Source organism: Pinus tabuliformis, chromosome 2_1 (genome assembly GCF_031772625.1).
Source record: "Pinus tabuliformis cultivar Carrire ecotype Pingquan chromosome 2_1, CPIR1, whole genome shotgun sequence".
Taxonomy (NCBI): domain Eukaryota; kingdom Viridiplantae; phylum Streptophyta; class Pinopsida; order Pinales; family Pinaceae; genus Pinus; species Pinus tabuliformis.
In genome coordinates, this window is record NC_142299.1 from 54,239,133 (window position 1) to 54,259,523 (window position 20,391).

Genomic DNA, 20,391 nt, shown 5'->3' on the forward strand with positions numbered 1-20,391 from the left:
GGCATATCTGCTTCCTTGGAACTTTGACAAAAAGTGTGCAATAGGTAGAACCAAGAGTTTATTGGAAACATTGCTGGCTTGTAATCAGTTCTGCAGGATTCTTCTAGTATATACATTACTAGCTAATTTAAATGAAACTTATTATATACGTTTTCTTTTGGGTTTCATATTGATAATATATTGTTTCTGGTTTTCTTTGCAAAATCCATGAAAAACTAGCATTATTATGTCATCTTTAAGATGTGTTGTGGTTTTGCAGGTTGGATTTGCAAACAAGACTCTTATTCCAACTATTGCTGCTAAAAGGTTCCCTCCGTTAATTGTGGAATTTGTGGATGGTAGAAAACATTCTCTGCCTGTAGATGTTGGAAACCCAACTGACCATGTAGAGAGCAGTGATAGAACTGTCGATCTACATGCTACACTCCTATGTCTCTCTTTTCGTGCCAATGCTCCGGTTTGAAACTTGTCACCTTTCCCATTTCATATTGACTTTTACTGTATTGGTTTTCAGCATGTTTGGATGTATTTCATAGCTTAATTTTATATAAAATATTTTTCTAATGAAGCTCTGTGCCTCCATTATATTTATGAGACATTGAAATTGATTATAGTTCAAGTATAAGACTGGAGCAAAAATTTCATGTCTATTTTGATACATGAAGAATAGAATAATTCACCTATTACACATGATCATAACTTATAGTACTAGGATATTACATTTACTGGATGGAATTTCATTTTTGATTGCTGCTTTATTGGATTTGTAGGCTATGATTGACTCTTGGACTCTACCATTTCTGGAAACCTTCAAAACTAAATCAAATGTCCAATTGTATGAGGTTTGTCACCGAGCAAGTACAATTTAGTTGATTTTAAATAACTTCTTGCTACGTATTTTCCCATTGCATGATTGGCTAGCTGCTTATTATGTTGTATTCATTTCTAGTTTTTTTCCTCATATGCTTGGCGTTCATAGATCTATGCCAGTAAATATTTAAAGAATTTGGCTTAATATACTTGTCATCTTACTCTATTAATCTACTATGGCCATTAACTTGTTATAAAGTTTTTCAATTAGGTATATGTTGCTTAATACATTATTTCTCATGGTTTAGAGTATAAAATGTTGGTTAATAGGATAGATGCCAATTGAGTGAAAAAGAGAGTTTTTTTCTATAAAAAATAGAAAAATAGAGCCTATAGGTGTGTGGTCTAGCAGCAAACAATGAGTTGATTGGGTCTGTATTAATGTAGAGACCTGGGTTCAAAACCCCTTAGGTGGGTGTGGATGACGCTAAGTGCAAGTCCCGGTTGACTTTGATGGCATAGATATACCCCTCATTCATATAGCCTATATATGCAATTGGGTATTTCTTGAACCCAAGGTATCATTACAGAGCTTAGTTAGGAGAATATCAAACCAAGAGAGTGAGCAATTGGAAATACATCCAATGATTAATATTTTTACTAGTGTTGAATTTTGTAACTATGGTCGGTCTTCATAATGTATATTTGGCCCTTGATGTATTTATATTGATTATTGTAAAGCATATTTTAAGTGATAGAGTCAAAAGAATATTATATTTTGAGTCAAGTCCCATTTAGACTTTTTAAAAGAGGAAAATTTGAATTTTTGAAATTGAAATTTCTGGCTCTAAGTTTGTCAAGTCGCCCTCCCTCCAAGTCAAGTCGGCCCAGACAGAGTCACACCCCTTCGACCCAGGAAGATCACTATATAAAGGATGCCTGACCTCCTCCTCAAGGCACCAATTTACACTCTCTCAAGAAGACAGTTTCTGGGCATCCTAGCTAAGATTGAGAAGGACGAAAAGAAGGATGAATTGGATCTCCTTTTCTCTCTCAAGCTCGCATGTGTGGATAGACTCTCTTTGTAGTTCGCATATTTCTGGGTTGTTTTTGTTGCGGGGGCTGAAATTTTTCGGTAGTTTCTATGGGTCGAAATTCTGGGGTTTTGGCAATTGCAGGAGGGCCGAAATTGTGGGTCAGATTGGACATAGAGAAGTGCTAGATCAGATTGGTAGGCTTGAGTTGGAGGGTTTGACTAGGTGTGACCTAGTTAATGACTAGAAGGTCTAGGTGTGTACCTTATTGAACAAAATAATTTCTCTATTGAAAAGGTTGCTGAGTTTTTCCCCTTAGTGGGTTTTCCTAGGGTAAATCTTGTCTTCTCTTTGTGCATTGTGATCTCTATTATTCTACTGTTCTTATATGGTTGAATTTCTGAAGTATAATTACTGAATGATATATTGGAATAATTTAAAAGAAGATCAACATCAAAAGTATTTAACAAATTTTCTGAAATATTGTGCTAGTATTTATTGCCCTTAGAAAATGAACATGGTATCAGAGCATTGGTAAAGGAAGGAACACTGAGATCACCTTTGAAGAAACCCTACATTGAGATCACTATTGTTGAAGTCCTTCTTGTTGATTTGCATCCATGGCTTCTTCTATGAAATCTGAGAACAAGTTGGAAGGAGCCTCAAACTTCAAAGCTTGGAAGCTTAGAATTGATCTTATTCTTGCAAAGAACAAAGTTTTGGATATTGTGACAGGAAAGGTTGTAGAACCAACAAATACTGCAAGAAAGGAGAAGTTTAAGGAGGATGACATTACTGCCATGAGTCTTATTGTGGACTCCATTAGAGATCATCTAATCCCCTATATTGCAAAGCTTGATACTTCCAAGAAGATGTATGATGCCCTAATTAATCTATTTACTATCAAGAATGTTGGTCAAGCCATGAGCTTGAAGAATGAACTTCATGATATAAGGATGACAAATGATGACTTACTTCTTGTACTGACAGGAAAGGTTGTAGAACCAACAAATACTGCTGGAAAGAAGAAGTTTAAGGAGGATGACATCACTGCCATGAATCTTATTGTTGACTCAATTAGAGACCATCTAATCCTCAATATTGCAAAGCTTGATACTTCCAAGAAGATGTATGATGCCCTAACTAATATTTACTAGCAAGAATGTTGGTCAAGCCATGAGCTTGAAGAATGAACTTCGTGATATAAGGATGACAAATGATGACTTACTTCTTGTACATACAATATTTATTGGAAATCACCCCAAGAAGAGTATATGATACCAAAACATGATGTCAAGTTATATTTTTATGGTTTTCATGCAGTCAAGAGTGTACCGTGGCTTCATATTTCGTAAGGACTTCACAAATAAAAGACCAAATTTAAGCAATTGGAGAAACTATTTTTGAGAATGAACTTGTGATTACAACACACAATGGTCTACCTAGATCATGGGATGCATTTGCAACAGGTATAAGTCGCTGGAAGGAAGCTCTGTTGTTTGAAAAACTATGGATCTCTTGTCCTCAAGAAGAATCAAGGCTTATATCAAGAGATAAAATGGAAGAAGCTTCTCAAGCGCTTGCAACTCGTTTCAAGAATTAAGGAAAGAAGAAGTTTGACTTTCAACATAAGAAGTCAGGAAGAGGATCAATTCCTCCCCAAAGAAAGAAGGATATGTCAAAGATCCATTGTTATGGTTGTCAAAAATTTGGACATTATAAAAGGGATTCTCTTGAGATGGCTAATAATAAAAGGAGAAAGTGAAAACAACATGCTTTCACAACTGATATTGAAGATGAACATCCAAAGAAGCCTAAAGGTGACAAATTTCTTCTACTTTTTCGCTCTAATGGGTTCCATTGCGGATGATGATATGTGGTTGGTAGATAGTAGTGCATCAAGACATATGACTAGAGATCGTGGGAAATCTTACTAACATGATGGAAAGGAGGCTATCCCAAAGGGTAGATCTTCGAGAAAATTACAACTATCCAGTCAAAAGAATTGGAAAGGCATCCATTGAGCTGGAGTTTGGTCACAATGCTCATCTTAGCAATGTTCTATATGTACTAGATTTGAAAAAAAATCTAGTCTTTATTTCATGTTTAGAAGATAAAGGAACTAGAGTAGCTTTTGTGGATGGAAAAGTACTTCTATGGTCCAAGGGCTCTAGTATAGATGATGCTAGGGTTATTGGGATTCATGAAGGAAGATTGTATTGGCTCGCGAGTCAACTATCTCAAGCCCTGGTACATGATGAAATCAATCCAGGTGAGCTATGGCATAGAAGATATGGTCACCTTCATTATAGAGCATTGCCTAAATTGAAATCAATCCAAGTGAGCTATGGCATAAAAGATATGGTCACCTTCATTATAGAGCATTGCCTAAATTGAATCAACACTCTGGCTATCAGAGCTCTTAGAATCTTTGATTCTGAACATTTAGATGAAGAGAAGAAGCATTTAGTGTCAGTATTTAGAAGTATAGGCTCGATCAACTGTTTTCACCTTCCAAGGTGAATACTATGAGCAAACCTCTGGAGTGGCAATGGGATCACCCCTCTCGCCAATTGTGGCCAACCTATACATGGAATACTTCGAAAAGAAGGCCCTTGAATCATACCCTTTGAAACCAACTTGGTGGAAGCGATTCGTAGATGACACAAACATAAAATGGACTCATGGAAAAACAGAACTTGAAATTTTTTTTATTCACCTTAACTCTATCTCCCCTGAAATAAAATTTACCATGGAGGTGGAAGAAAACATGAGTATCCCATTTTTAGACGTCCTTATCATTAGGAAGGAGGATGGCTCCTTAGGGCATAAGGTTTTTAGGAAGTCAACCCACACAGAAAGCTACCTTCACGCGGAGTCCCACCATCACCCAACCCAAAAGTTTGGTGTTCTGAACACTCTGGCTATCAGAGCTCTTAGAATCTCTGATTCTGAACATTTAGACGAAGAGAAGAAGCACTTAGTATCAGTATTTAAAAGTATAGGCTATAAAGAAAAAGAAATTAGAATGGCTATAGAAAGGGCCGAAAGAAGGGTGTTATCTCAGGAGCCAAAAGCTCAAGACCAACCTTAGTGTGGGAAGGTGTTTCTACCTATATTCAAGGGGTGACAGACAAGATTGCAAGAATCCTGAGAAAGAAAAACATTATCACTCAGTTCTCGGCACCTGGAACGATTAGACAAAGTATGAGGTCTGTCAAAGATAAGATTGATAGACACCAACTTAAAGGAGTTTATAAAATAGATTGTTCCTGTGGGAAAAGTTACATTGGTGAAACAGGTCGTTCTTTGCAAACAAGACTGAAAGAACATATAGCAGATATTAGGAATGACAGGTCCTGTACTTCGGCCCTGGCAGAGCATTCCTCTAAAACTAAGCACCATCTATGTGTGGAAAACGCCTCAATTGTCGCAAGAGAAGAACATCATCATAGGCGAAAGATTAGAGAGGCTCTTGAGATTATGAAACATCCACATAATCTCAACAGGGACAATGGCATTGAGATCAGTAGTAGCTGGTTTCCCTTAATCAGAGAAATTAAGACCTCCAATGCTTCCTAGGTTTAGCTCTTAATAGGTATCTTTCTCCCCATCCCTTTCCTCTTAGGCTTATTTAGCAAGTCCTAGTTTCTTTTATTTCTACTGTTACTCCTAATAATCAACCTCAAAATATTAATAATTAATATTTGAATATAATAATTAATAATCTATTAAAATTATTAATAATTAAATAGTCAAAAATTTACATTATGTACTATTATTATTAATTATGACTAGTAAATAATTTATAACTAACTATTAATAAAATAAAAAATTATATTATTTATAATACTTATTTATTACTTATTACTAATGATTAATTATTATCACTATGACTTATTACTTATTATTACTATAAAAATTATTATAAACTATCACTAATTATTATTAATTTAAATTATTATAAAACTATTAGCACTATTATTAATTCATAAAAATAAATCTAATTAATCCCTAAAATAATCCCATTAATATTCAATTTAATAAACACTGTTTACTATTATTATAATAACAATATGTATTATAACATTAATTATTACTAATATTTTATTATTTATAAGTATAAATGTTAATAATATAGTAGTGAATATTTATTATAATACTTATTAGTTATTACTATTATTTTTATAAACTATCATAAATTATTATTAGTATAAATTATTTTAAAAAATTATTAATTACTTTGATTATAAATTATTTTAAATTATTTATTTTATAAATTATTAATTATTATAAATAAAAATTCCACCTTTACTATTTATTATTAATATTAATTTACCCTAAAAAATTGATAAAAACCTAAATATTTGGATAAAATTAATTATTAATTATTAAGCAGCCGACCTTCATTTTTTTCTCAAAACAAAACAAGCTCACCTCATAACTATTTAAATCTTGCAATTGAGCTCTTCTACTATCAACATTCAAAATAGTCCTGATGATGGATCCCTGTTGGGATTTGAAACGTTGACGAAAAATGGTTTTTACTGTGGGTTCTCCGATTTCTAAGTTATAATGAATCAAATAATTTCAGGTGTCCTTGAATTACATATAGATCATGAGGGTGTTTGTAATGGTTGTGCACTTGGAAAGAACATCAAGAAACCATATCCAAACAGTGACAATAGATCTAAAGAAGTTTGGGATTTGATTCACTTTGATGTATGTGGCTCGATCCTTGTGAGATCACTTGGAGGTTCATTATAATATGTGACATTTATTGACGACTTCTATTGAAAGACATGGATCTATCTGATTAAGACCAAGGCTGAAGTCTTCTCTAAGTTTCAAGAATTCAAAGTTGAAGTGGAAAACTTGACAGGAGAGAAGCTTAAGATTTTGAGATCTAACAATGGAGGAGAGTACACCTCAACAGAACTTGTGGCTTTCTATAAGAAAGTTGGGATTAAGAGGGAGCTGATTGTTCCCTATAATCCACAACAAAATGGTGTGGTAGAATGAACGAACAAGTCCCTTAAAGAATCTATGAAGGCTATGACGCATGATCAGGATTTGCCAATGTTTTTATGGGGAGAAGCATCATTGACAACTATATATATTCAAAATAGAAGTGCTCATCGAATTCTAGAAGATATGACTCTTGAAGAAGCATTCTCTAGATAAAAGCCAGAGGTTGGACATATGAGAATCTTTGGTTGCCTTGTCTGCATTCATGTTCCTAAGGATAAGAGGAACAAGTTAGAACCTTTAGGAAAGAAAGGCATATTTGTTGGTTACAGTGAATCATCAAAGGCCTATAGAATCTACATTCTAAAGCAACGATGGATTGAGGTCAGCCGGGATGTCACCTTTAATGAGAAAGTTGCATATTGGAAGTCTAAGGAAGTCTCCATGGATTCTTATGATGAAGTAAAGCAAGAGGCTTCGAAGGAAGAGCATTTGAGTTCTACAGAATGTTTTAAAGAGCCAGAAGGGCCTTGTGAACCAACAAAACCGGTTGTTGTATCATAAATCAGAAAGAGACCATCTGGCTTAGATCTACATTGGAACAAGTAGAAGGGCATGTAGCTCTCGATGGCACATCTAGAGAAATTAGGAACCCTAAAAGGTTTTCTAGTTATGCAACTCTTATGACCAACCTTATTGATGCAAAGCCTTCCACTTATGAAGAAGCAGCTAGCCAGTAAGTATAGAAGGAGGCGATGAATGAACAATACCAATCCATCATAAAGAATGATGTCTGGGAGATTTTGTTGAGGTCAAAAGGGAAGTCAGTCGTGACTTCCAAGTGGATATACAAGATCAAGCATGACATAGATGGAAGTATTGATAAATACGAGGCACGATTCGTGGCTAGAAGGTTCTCCTAGAAAGAGGGAGAAGATTATGATGAGACCTTTGCTCTAGTTTCCAAGTACATCTCCATTAGATCTATTATTTCCCTTGCTGCTTTGTTGGGATGGAATGTACATCAAATGGATGTGAAGATGACTTTCCACAATGGTGTGATTGAGGAAGAGGTGTACATAGTGTGGCCTCAAGGTTTTGAGGTGCATGGAAAAGAATCTCATGTTTGCAGGTTAAAGAAGGCCTTGTATGGACTTGAACAAGCTCCAAGAGCTTGGTATGCTCGAATTGATAGCTATTTGACAAGACTGGGATTTACCAAGAGTGACGCCGATCCAAACCTCTATGTTAAATTTGTGAAAAATGCACCTGTGATCCTATCACTATATGTTAATGATTTGTTAATAACATGTGTTGAACCTCTCATCATTAAGTGTAAAAAGCAGTTGGCTTCTGAATTTGATATGAAGGATCTTGGTTTGATGCATTATTACTTAGGATTGGAAGTATGGTAGAATCCTGGCGAAGTCTTCCTTGGGCAAGGAAAGTATGGCAGAACCTTGACGAAGTCTTCCTTGATCAAGGAAAGTATGGCAGAACCCTGGCGAAGTCTTCCTTGGTCAAGGAATGTATGTTATTGATATCCTTCAGAAATTTGGCATGATGGACCATAAATCCATGGCTACTTCCATGGTGACTAACTTGAAAATGTGAAGAGGCTCCAAATATAGATTGGTAGATCCATCTATGTACCAACAATTGATTAGCTCGTTGATGTATTTGGGAGCTTGGTATGCTCGAATTGATAGCTATTTGACAAGACTGGGATTTACCAAGAGCGACGTCGATCCAAACCTCTATTTTAAGTTTGTGTACAATCCACCTATGATCCTATTACCATATGTTAATGCTTTGTTTCTGACATGTGCTAAACCTCTCATCATTTAGTGTAAAAAACAGGTGGCTTCTGAATTTGATATAAAGGATCTTGGTTTGATGCATTATTACTTGGGACTGGAAGTATGGTAGAAACCTGGCGAAGTCTTCCTTGGTCAAGGAAAGTATGTTATTGATATCCTTCAGAAATTTGGCATGATGGACTGTAAATCCATGGCTACTCCCATGGTGACTAACTTGAAAAAGTTAAGAGGCTCCAAATCTAGATTGGTAGATCCATCTATGTACCAACAATTGATTAGCTCGTTGATGTATTTGGGAGCTTGGTATGCTCAAATTGATAGCTTTTTTGACAACACTGGGATTTACCAAGAGCGACGCCGATCCAAACCTCTATTTTAAGTTTGTGAAGAATGCATCTGCGATTCTATTACTATATGTTAAGGATTTGTTTTTGACATGTGTTGAACCTCTCATCATTCTGTGTAAAAAGCAGTTGGCTTCTGAATTTGATATGAAGGATCTTGGTTTGATGCATTATTTATTGGGACTGGAAGTGTTGTCGCACAGAGTGTCTAAGCACTGTGACAACGCTCAGATTGGGGTCTCCCTATAGCAGGTTAACGAGGGTAGACCCTATGGGACAAAGGAGAACTAGCTGGGAATCAGCCGGTTCGGGAGACACAGCGAAGCAATCGAATACTTGGATAAAGCTAAGCAAGACTCAAGATTTAATTAGATTTTAAATGATAAATACCAGTGCCTCAAGGAGTCAATGATCCAAGTAAATGATTATCAACTGTTGCTTAGGAAATAATTAACAGATGCACGATGCTTTAAATTTCAAAAGATACAAGAATCTTAATCAACCACGAAATTTAACAATTCACCAATCTTGATCCCAAAACTAAAAGATGTATGCTTAGAGAACCAAATCCAGGGAAATTTACCACTCTCCAATGGTTAATCTTCAAATATAAGAATTTAAGCAAATTTAACTAGAGAGAAATGACAAATACCGCAAAAATTCTTTGTTAGATTTTTTTTACCTTGGCACAAAAGACACCAAGAAATTTTTTTAAATTGACACTTAACTTTTTCGTAGGTGAATTTCTCGATATTTTAAGCAAGATTGAATGTGACAAAAATAAGTCGTTTTTTTTTTTTAATCAAAAGTAATAAGCAGATAAAAACAAAACAAAAATCAAGTTACAATAAATCGAAAAAAAAATCATGACCCATCAAATTTCAAATTTCAAATACAAATATACTATAACCCTAACCAAAATGAAATAGTAAATAAAAAAAAGAAATGTGGCTAATCTAAGTGACTAACCTAATGCATATGCAATGCAAACCTAAAAAGAAATAGAAAACCAAAGTCGATTTGTTGTGTTTTACAGGTCTGACGGCGGAAGAAACGACATCAAAGAGCAAAGGAATGAGGGTCGATGGAGCTGGAAGCAGGCTTGAAGACCATGGGAAGAGAAGGAAGGTAGAATGCAGGCTTGGCAGCGATAGTGAGGGATGTGGAAACGCAAATGCGTAGGTTGAGGGTAGCGAAAAACACGCAGGAGATAGGGATAGGAATTGATGCAGGGGCAGACAGGCAGCGGAAGGAAGATGGCAGCATATGCGATGAGATGGAGGTTGCGGGTTGTTGGACCAACGTAGGTGGTAACACGCAAGACGCGGATGAAGTTTATGAGGCCGTCGTTTGTAGGTGGAGAATGGACATTGGGAGAAGAATGCAGTGCTGGAGGAGCGATTTGAGTGAAGAAGTAAAGGTCTATGGAAGAGAAGCCGAGGTCTCAGCTTTAAATTTGCAAGTTGAAGGCAGCAAGGAATGTAGCTGACAGATAGGAGAGGCGTAATGTTTGCGGCGAATGGAGATGCGTAGAAATGGACAACAAATGTGTGTGAGGGTTGGCGGAGGATTGAAAGAATAAATGAGAATGGTAGCAGCGAGGAATAAAGCTGCAGGAGTCGAGATTTGATGCAAGGAAAAGGGTTTGCAGGTGAAGAAAAGGACGCTGCCCAAAAAGAACGCAGTAAGGGTTGAGAGAAGACTGCGTGCTAGACGTAGGGACGCAAGGATTGCAACGTTGGGTATGGCAGCCAAATAAGAAACACGGATTTGATGGGTGTCGGGAGCAGCGAGGATTTTACATAGTTTGCCCAGAATTTTCGAAATTTTCCCGCAAATGAAAATGAAACCCTGGGCAGCAGCGGACAGATGGCCCAGGAAAAACCCTAAAAAATTCTCCAGAAATCTTAATAAAATTTTTAAATCGTCTTGCTTTAGATTTGCCTGATGAAAACCCCACAAATTTTTTTCCAGATCTGAAATAAATACCCTTGCAAGAATTGATTCTGAGGCCAGATCTTACCTTCCAGGGCCTAGATCTGGCTTCAAATTTAGACTCCACCTTCAGATCTGTGACCTACAATGGCAAAAACAAAATGCCCAGAATAATATATACAATGATGAAATTAAAAACCCCAAAAACCAGCTAAATAATTACAGTAATTACAAGCTAAAGGCTCTAAGCAGCCAGATCTATCGTTATGCCACACATATTTTTTAAAAATTTTAAATTTAAGGTGAGGTGCTTCAGAGAAAACCCTTCATGCATCTACAACGAAAGTTCTAATGATAAGTCCGGGATTCAATTAAGCTGGGCCCTTCAGAAAATGCTAATCGGGAGTTGGTTGGTCCAATTGAAAACTTCCTTGAATGCCCGATGATCTCAAAATCAAGAATTTCTTGCACAACTCGATTCAACCATTAATGTAGAGAGAGAAAACAACAATAAAATTCAAATGTAATGGAGATACTTTCCATTATATTCAGAATTTAAACTACCATTCAAACCCTAGTGATCAAACAAGATACCTGTGTTTAAATCACTCTTCATAAAGCTGTCATCAATGGCTGAAAGGAAATCTATGCATGAAAATAAAACATCTTACAACATTTCCACGAAGAGTAACACTAGCAGAAGTTAACCCCAAAGTCTTTCTTTATTGCTCATAAAAAAAAAAAATTTTACAAGAGAGCTTTCACTTAGCACATGACTCCAAGATCGAATGATCTCAACTGACAATTGACCTCCTATTTAAAGACAAATTTTCCAACGGCTAGTTCGAGTGATCCTTGTCAAAGCGATCTCGACTGTTGATGAGGATCAAAATTTCTTTTAATCTCATCCGTTGAAATTTTAAATATTGAGGAAATTTCGAAATTATCAATTAAATGCATTTTAATTAATTCAAAAATTAAATTTTTGAATTAATTTCCTCAAAATTTTTGACTTTGACATAACCCTAAGGACCAAGGGCATAAAATTTAGCAAAATAATCAATTAACCTTAGTCCCTGGACCTTTTAAAATTTAATTTTTTTAAAGGACCCACGAATTTTGCCTTTAGAAAATTTAAATTTACCTAGAACCTAGGACTTATGAGGGGATAAATTATTTTTCTAACCCTCAAGACATTTTACATTATGATTTTTACATTTTTACATCTCAAGGGGGAAAACCCATTTGATATAGACCCTCATAGACTACCCAGTTCTGCGACACAAATATAATCTAGCAGATCAAGCAATTTGTAATAAAATAACCTAACCAAATAGTTAGGATTATTCCCAAATCACTTTTACATAGACTCGATCTAACACACTAGGACTCCCCTAAGATTCTAATGACAAAATCCATTCCGGCTTTGGGGTAAGGCTGAAGGAAAACTCTGCTGATCATGGATCGGTGAGAAAAAAAACCTTTCGGAATGTAGATCATCACCAAAAATTAGGTTTACCAAGGCAATTACATACATGACATGGATCTGCTGAGATTATTTACAGTTTATACATGCAAACTGGGTTTACACATGCAAACTGGGTTTACAATATAACATGATTAGGCTGATGATGATAGTCGAACGACACGGACACATTGATAAAGCGCTATCCCTTTTGCGATAAAAGGGGGTGTACTGCTATGGGTCGTTGACATGTAGTGGTCAACAGGAAGTATGGCAAAAACTTGGCGAAATATTCCTTGGTCAGAAAGTATGTTATTGATATTCTTCAGAAATTTGGCATGATGGAATGTAAATCCATGGCTACTACCATGGTGACTAACTTGAAAAAGTGAAGAGGCTCCAAATCCATATTGGTAGATCCATCTATGTACCAACAATCGATTAGCTCGTTGATGTATTTGGTTAACGCTAGGCCAAACATTTGCTTTGTAGTGAATACATTGAGCCAATTCTAGGTTGAACCGAGACATGAACATTGGATTGCAGCAAAGCACATTTTGAGATATCTATGTGGTACTATGAAATATGGCTTGAAATGTGTTGCGAACAAGGATGTATAGCTTTAGGGGTATAAGTGCTAATGATAGGAAGAGAACTTTGGGGTTATGCTTAACCATGGGCTTAGCTGTGATACCTTTGGATGAGCAGTGAGCAAATATTTGTTGCACTCAACATTGCTGAAGCAAAATATATTGCAGCCAACGAAGCATGTACAAAAGCAGTGTGGCTTCGAAAGTTGTTTGTAGGATTGTTCGAGCAAGAGCTGGAACCGACTGTAATACACTGTGATAATCAAAGTTGTGTGAAGCTTTCAGAGAATCCCGTGTTCAAGGACAAGTTGAAGCATATTGAGATCAAGTACCACTACATTTGTGACATGGTACAAAGAAGAGCAATAAGGTTCGAGTACATCCCCACTAATGAGCAGATAACTAATATCTTGACGAAGCCATTGCCTAGAGAGAAGTTTGTGTACTTCAGAGACAAGCTAGGGCTTGTGGAGATTACCCCTCTCATTGAGAGGGAGTGCTGGTTTGATACTAGCATGGGTGGACATTATCCCGATAGGGAGAATGGTCTGAGAGGCCCAGATTGCTCACCAAATAGGGTTGAGTGATTGCCTCTTGGTGAGAAGACTTGATTACTCACCATAAAGGGTTGAATAAGGTCTGGACCTGATCACACATCAGGAAAGGGTGGAGTTGTTAGTTTTTGTAGCATCGGATGTGTTCTAGCCACAAAATTTGGTGGAAGGCTAGAATACATGAGATCTCCAAAACCCATAAATTGTTTATGGAAATTCCACCTAGAAGTGTCTCAATTAAATTATTAGTTTTTTTTTTTAAATATTTCCCAAGTCTAAACTTAGGGAAGATGGTTAATTAATCAGTATTAATTGAGATAAGGTGAGAACTCTCTAGAAACTCACACAGATCGACAAGGAATTAATCTGGGCCCTTGATTAAGTTCTAATTTTGGCCGTTGGTGCTCCAACAGAAGATTATAAGAATCCCAAGCATCAACATCAAATGTAAATGGATCAATATAACTCAATAATGTATCCTACTATGCAAATATAAGTAGACCAGTGCCAAATATAATCTTGCAAGAATTTGACATATATGCTCATAAATAAAAGTACTTGCAATAAATGGAAATGTCTTCAAGATACAACAAGATCAAATGGAATGAAAAGTTGCAAGAAAAGTGTTAGAACAACCAATAACAAAACTATGATATGATGGCACAACTTCGAAAGGAAAGCACCTAAATAGAATTGAAAGCTTGCAAATAAATATTGCTTGTATTTGACAAGAGGAAATATGCTCACATATAACAATGACATAAAACTTTAAACTTGATACAAATGAGCATAAGCAAAGTACAAGAATGAAATTGAAATACTTGTAAGTGAAAAAGATGTAAGTGCTTTCAAAATATGTTGCATGTTTTTGAGAAAAAACTATATAATGAAATGTTCAATGAGATTCCAACTTCAAATGCGTGCAAGATAAACCATCCAAAATTGTATGGTGCTTGTATGCTATGATGTTCTTGGTTAATTTTAGTTAAGTGCCTAATCTAGGGTGTTACTTCCCCTCAATTACTTCAACTTGGTAAGGACTCAAGGTGGTTGCAAGAAGGATAGGATGGAGATGCTTTAAAACTTCATTAACGATATCCACCTATTTCTTGAAAACAACCCGCATGTCTTCATTCCTACAAGGGACTCGACCACACAAGAGAATTGCGAGGTCATGCGTTTTACCTTTCCTCCAAACTCAAATCTTGGGAAGTTGAATGAAAGTTGAGGAAGATTTTCCCAAAAGTCTATCAATCAAGCTTACGCTTGGAGGTTAATTGTAGAAATGTAAAGGGTTGCAAATGCAAGTGAGAAATGCTAAATTGCAATTGCTAAAAGATGTTCAAAAGAAAGTGACAAATTGCAAGACCACTTATTGATTGTAAATTATTCCAAATAAAAAAAATACTCAAAGTGAGGTTGTGAGTGAAATTGCAATTTGAGAAAATATGCTAAGTTAAGTGAAACAAAAGGAAAATTAGATAAAGCACCAATGCATGTAAGTAAGCAAATGGAAATTAGCAAAAGTTGAAAGAGATGAAAATTAGGTAAACTTGCAATATGCTCAAAATGTAAAGATTACTCCAATTAGAAAGCTCCAATTGAGATAAGTTGCAAGTAAGAATGAAGCTACTAAGCTTGAAATTAGAAAGCTTGCAATGTAATTGAAACTATTCTAATCATGTAATTACAATGAAATGGAAATTGCAATTAGATTGTTATTATGAGTAAGATGAAACTAAACTAGCACATTTAGCATGGAAAATAAGAATTGTGTGAGCGAAATAAGATATCCAATGAAACTTAGCATGAAATGAGATGAAGCATGAACATTAGCATGAGAAAATAAGGAAATTAACATGAAAATTGAAAATGCTAGAAACTAACAAATTAGTTCTACTTGAAGGAAAAGAAATTGAACTCAAATCAAACACCATGTAGAGGAATCCTCTCTCAAAGGAGAGGAGGAGTGGGATGCCAAAGGGATGATTCCCCAAGGTCCCTTAGAGAAAATTTTACTTTATTACTAAATATGAAGCCCTTTAGTAGAGAATGAGGGATTTAGTCCTTGAGGAGAGTTTACAAACAACTCCAAAGAGCAAATACTCTTCCTCAAGAAAACTTAATCAAACAAGAAAAAGAGATACAATGCTTATTAAAAAATACAATAAGGATTCCCCCAATGAAAGAATTCACTATCCTCAAAGAGATAGGATCTTGATAGCTCGATTTCTTGGTCTTCAGGAGGAACTCTTCCCCGAGCGGTGAAGAAAGAAGAATGGTTATGAAGGAGGAGCTTGATAGATGAGAGGGGTCTAGTGAAATCTCTTTGGTCTTCCAATCTCCACCTACAAAACTCCTTGAAGTGATATTTCAACCAACCTTTCAATCCTCCCTTAGATCTATGCAAGACATGAGGGAAAATAAGAAATAAGATCACAAATAATCCCAAGTAATGTACACTATAAAACAATCGCATGCAACAAGAGAAGGAAGAGACTTCCTCTCTTGCGCAAGCAAGGAAAGGCTTAGCCTTTCTTATGAGCTCTCAAAGCTAGATAGTCAAGAAAAGCGCATAAGATTTATCAACAGAAAATTTGAATTTGATGATTTTTGCAAACTAAGGTAAGGAGACGCCCTTCTCAATCTTGTGGGATTAGCCCCTTGAGTAGCTTGCTTTTGTATGGGTCCTTCCACCTTTGCCTCTTGAGAGTGGGTTCGTCCAACCAAAGACTTACCCCACACTCAAACTTGTTCAAACAATGTTAGATTTCTACACACTTGAAAGGAGTGTTAGCATTCACAAGGGATTAAATTACACAATGAAAAAGGAGGCTAGGGGTTCAACCAAAAACCCACTAGTGCTCCTAAATCTAGAGTGGTCCTTTAATCCAAAAATTTGTGCAAGAAAACTTACATGAATTAATCCAATGAAAGGAAAGTAAAGCTAACAAGATTTAGAACCAATGTAGAACATTAAGCACAAATACTTGAAACAATGCTACCTCACAGACATGGAAGGATAACACCACACCAAATCGAATCCCCAAAGTCTTGACTTTTATTAGCACATGACAGAATTGAGTACAATTTTTTGCAGAGTTTCCAGAAGCACAATAGCTTGTCTAATAATGATCAATGAGGAGCCCAATGGCTCAATTTGTCTAATAATGATCAATGAGGAGCCCAATGGTTCAATTTATAGAAAAATTGGAGAACATCCCAATGTGAAACCCTAATGCCAAGCGGAGAATGGTGGAAATCCCAAGAAAAATTCGAATTTGCAAGTGTAGAGCTTTCAGCCAAGTGTAGAAATAAAATCTAAGATGTGGCAGCGTTAGTCTTCTTTCCTCATGTGCCCAAAATCGAATTTCCTCTTTCTACTTGCCATGTATGTGACTGAGTGGGTGAGAGGGGGAGAAAACTCCATGCAAATCTCAGCCAAACTACTGTGTGATGTCACCACTACAAAATGAGTCCAATACGCCCTGCGTAGATGCTGCCCAAACTGCTGCGTGTGTCTCTGTTCTGGGCTGCGTGTAGGCTGCCTTCATGCTGTGCTTAGGAGCTAAGGAAGATATTTGAGTACAAGTGGAGGATATAGTATAATGATTGGTGGAGACATATCTCCCCAAATATCTCGTCAAATATTTCATAAAATTTTCCATAGTGCATTGATCCTCTCTAAGAGAATTGAGCTGCCCAATCTAGCCAGCCAACTTTGATTTTCCCCATGTGACTTTATTCCTTTGATAATGTGGTTGCCAACTCACTATGTGACTTGAGTTTTGACTTGGGATTATTTTTCATCTCATTTCCACATCATCTTGACATGTGGGAATTTATTATTTTCTCCATTTATTTATTTATTTTCTGGCTAATTTATTGCCACATTTTCCCCTAGACTTAGGAAAAGTGGGTTTTGGGGGTCTATAAGTGATTTTTCACCCCTCAAAGTGTCTTTTGTAGAAAGTTGAGGTGTAGAGGTCTAATTTTGATTACTCATACCCCCTACAACTTGTCTAGATATCACTTATTATAATTTACATTAAAATTTATTAAAAATTCCATCTTGTGGGAAATTTTTAACGATTAAAAAAATGACCCCTAGACCTAATCCAATTCCGCGAAATTTTATAAGTGACCTAGTATGGTAATATACATTGACGCTAGACACTAGGACTCACCCAAGGCTCTACCATCAAGCCACGCTCTAACTTTGGGGGTATATCTAGGAGAAAAAAACCAATGTTACGAAAATTGCGATCGGGATAAAATCAACAAGGGTCCAAAAAAGGAAAAAAGCATAAAAATCGGTAAAAATTGGCAAAACATCGGCAACATTAAAAAAATACAAGAAAAAAGAAACATTTTTTTTTTTCAAATTTTTTAATATCCAAAGTATCGACGATTTGTACGATTTTTTGGCAATTTTTACTATTTTATGGCGATTTTTACGATTTGTTAATTTTGGAAAAAATCGCTAATTAAATCGACCGATTAAATCACCATGTAGAAAAAATTGCGATTTTTTGAAAAAATCGCGATTTTCACAACACTGGGAAAAAACTCAACTAGTTATTCAGTTTCAAAAAACATGAATAATTAGTTAAGTGAAAAAAACTCCCTAGAGTGAACTCACTTGATGGTAAAGCCCCACGTTACCTAAGCCCTGTTACATTGCTTAATCCATCATGCTAGCTTCATGTTTACAATGTCTCCGCAGGGTTGTGAAATTTGAGTACAAAATGAAGAAAGAGAGAAGAGAGGGGCTTAGAAGCCTTGATGAAATCTGGAATTCTGAATGATCTGTGAGTGCTGAAATGCTATGAAATATCCTTGGGCATGGAGTCTTCAAAAGTCTTCAAGATCAACTTTAGTGGTCAACAGGTTTGAGGCAGTTGATCGAGTCTTTTGAGGCACAATTTGACTGAATTTCCAAGGAAGGTTGACTGCAGGTCTGACACAAGTTGATCAAGCTTTAGGGAAGTTGCAGGAGGCTGAAATTTAGCCTGTTTGACCATAGTTGACTAGCTGTTGCAGAAAGTTGAATTTCTCTCTGTTTGACTAGGTTTGACCTGTGTGAAGTTTGTGGTTAGTTTGACTAGGAAAATCAAATTGTACATTTTTTGAATTGGATAGTTTCTCCTAAGAAAAGCTTGCTAGGTTTTTTCCCTAGTTAGGGTTTTCCAGGGTAAAATTTGTCTCTTGTCTTTGCCTGTCTCCTTATGATCCTACTGCCATTATTGTTTTATTGTTGAGGTTTTTTTTATGTATAATTTCTTAATGATGAATGTGATACAAGAAGTATTAATTAAGAAATTACTGAGAACACTGAAAATTATTGTCAGAGAAAACCATTATTTAAAAGACGCTTTAGAGAAGCTTTGGAGATCTTCAAAAGCCTTAACAATGTAAACAAAGACAATGGCCTTGAAATCGACAACTATTGGATTCCCCTCCTTTAGAGTTCTTAAGAATTCTAATTTCTTTAATTCTTACCTTCCTCACCTTTCCTTATAATATCCCCCCCGCTTTTTCTTCCTCCCCTGCATAGCTCACTTCTTCTTTCCCTCCCTCTCCTGCATAATCTTGAATTGACACTTAATTAAAATTATTAACGATATTATTAATAAAATTATAGTTAATGAGGTTAATTAAATGAATAAAATTATTAATAATAGTATAATATTAGGGTTAATTAAATATAATATATTAACTAAGATTTTTAACATTATAACGATTTTAATTAACTTCTAATAATAAGGTCAATTAATAATTAAAACATATTATTATTACTTTCAGTATTAACTTCATTATAATATTATATTATATAAAATTCTAATATTTTATCCTTTAAATTAATAATAGTTGAATTAATTAATATTAATCATATAAGATATAATTTTAATATATCATTATATCACTACTAGTATTAATATATCTAGTCATTACATTATTTATAATATATTTACTATATAATATATTAATAAACCCCTTTTCAAATTATTAGAAATTTACTAGGTTATTACTTTATAATTAGGTTTTTATTATTAATTAGGGTTTTTATTATTAACTGAGCTTTCTTCACTTCTCTTTTTGCTTCTCATTTCTTATATAAATATGTTGTTCTCTCGGCCCTATTTCCTCACGATTTGTTGTCCTGATGATGGATCCACTTATGGACCCGAAACGTAGACATTCCTTCAAAATGAATGTGTTAAATCTGAGCTTCCAGACTAAGAAATCATTGGAAAGTAATTATTAGATTAGAAGATCATGAAAAATCAACATGGTATCAAAGGAGGTTAAAGAACAACCATTAAAGAGAATTGAAAAGGCAAAGTTTTTGGAAAATTTGTCTTGAAGAGGTTATTCAACAACTTGACTATTTCACTCTAGATCCAACAAAGATACTTGTTGATATACGAGGAATTCATTCTTGAATTCCAATCATAGAGAAGTCGAGATGTGCTGGATGTAAGCAAGGGTTTTTCTGTTTGTGTTCCAACCGAGTTTAGTTGTGATTGTGGAAGAGGGGCAAAGCCCTAGGCCATGATCAAAAGACCTCGGTCCATTTCTTATATCACTGAAGGGTCTCAGGAGTCAGGACTAGGCCGCAACTTTTCTGAGGAAGGCCACAGGCAGAATAAGGGGGTTGAGTGGCCTCAGGATGCCAAGAAGCCTCAGATTAGTAGCCAAAAAGTATGGTGGTGTCCCAGGTCTTTGAAGAAGGAAGTGTGGCAACATACCAGGATTGATCTTTCATTGAGAAGGTTGCTGAGTTCATGAAGTTTGTTAAGGCCAAGTCATAACAAAACTAAGGCAGTGTAAGACAACATTTAGCTGAGGATGCGTGGCTGCAATACTA

At 35.6% G+C, this 20,391-nt stretch overlaps 1 protein-coding gene across 2 annotated transcripts in view; it reads left to right on the forward strand.

The window, feature by feature from the left end:
- LOC149198753 (uncharacterized) overlaps positions 1 to 20,391 on the forward strand; it is a 152,010-nt gene that overhangs the window by 120,985 nt on the left and 10,634 nt on the right. Inside the window, exons 4-5 of one of the 2 annotated variants that reach the window (XM_089402149.1) lie at positions 260 to 457; positions 771 to 842. In XM_089402149.1, the coding sequence (XP_089258275.1) occupies positions 260 to 457; positions 771 to 842 (270 nt within the window). The remainder of the gene's footprint in view (positions 1 to 259; positions 458 to 770; positions 843 to 20,391) is intronic. The other variant, XM_089402150.1, reaches the window with a different exon arrangement.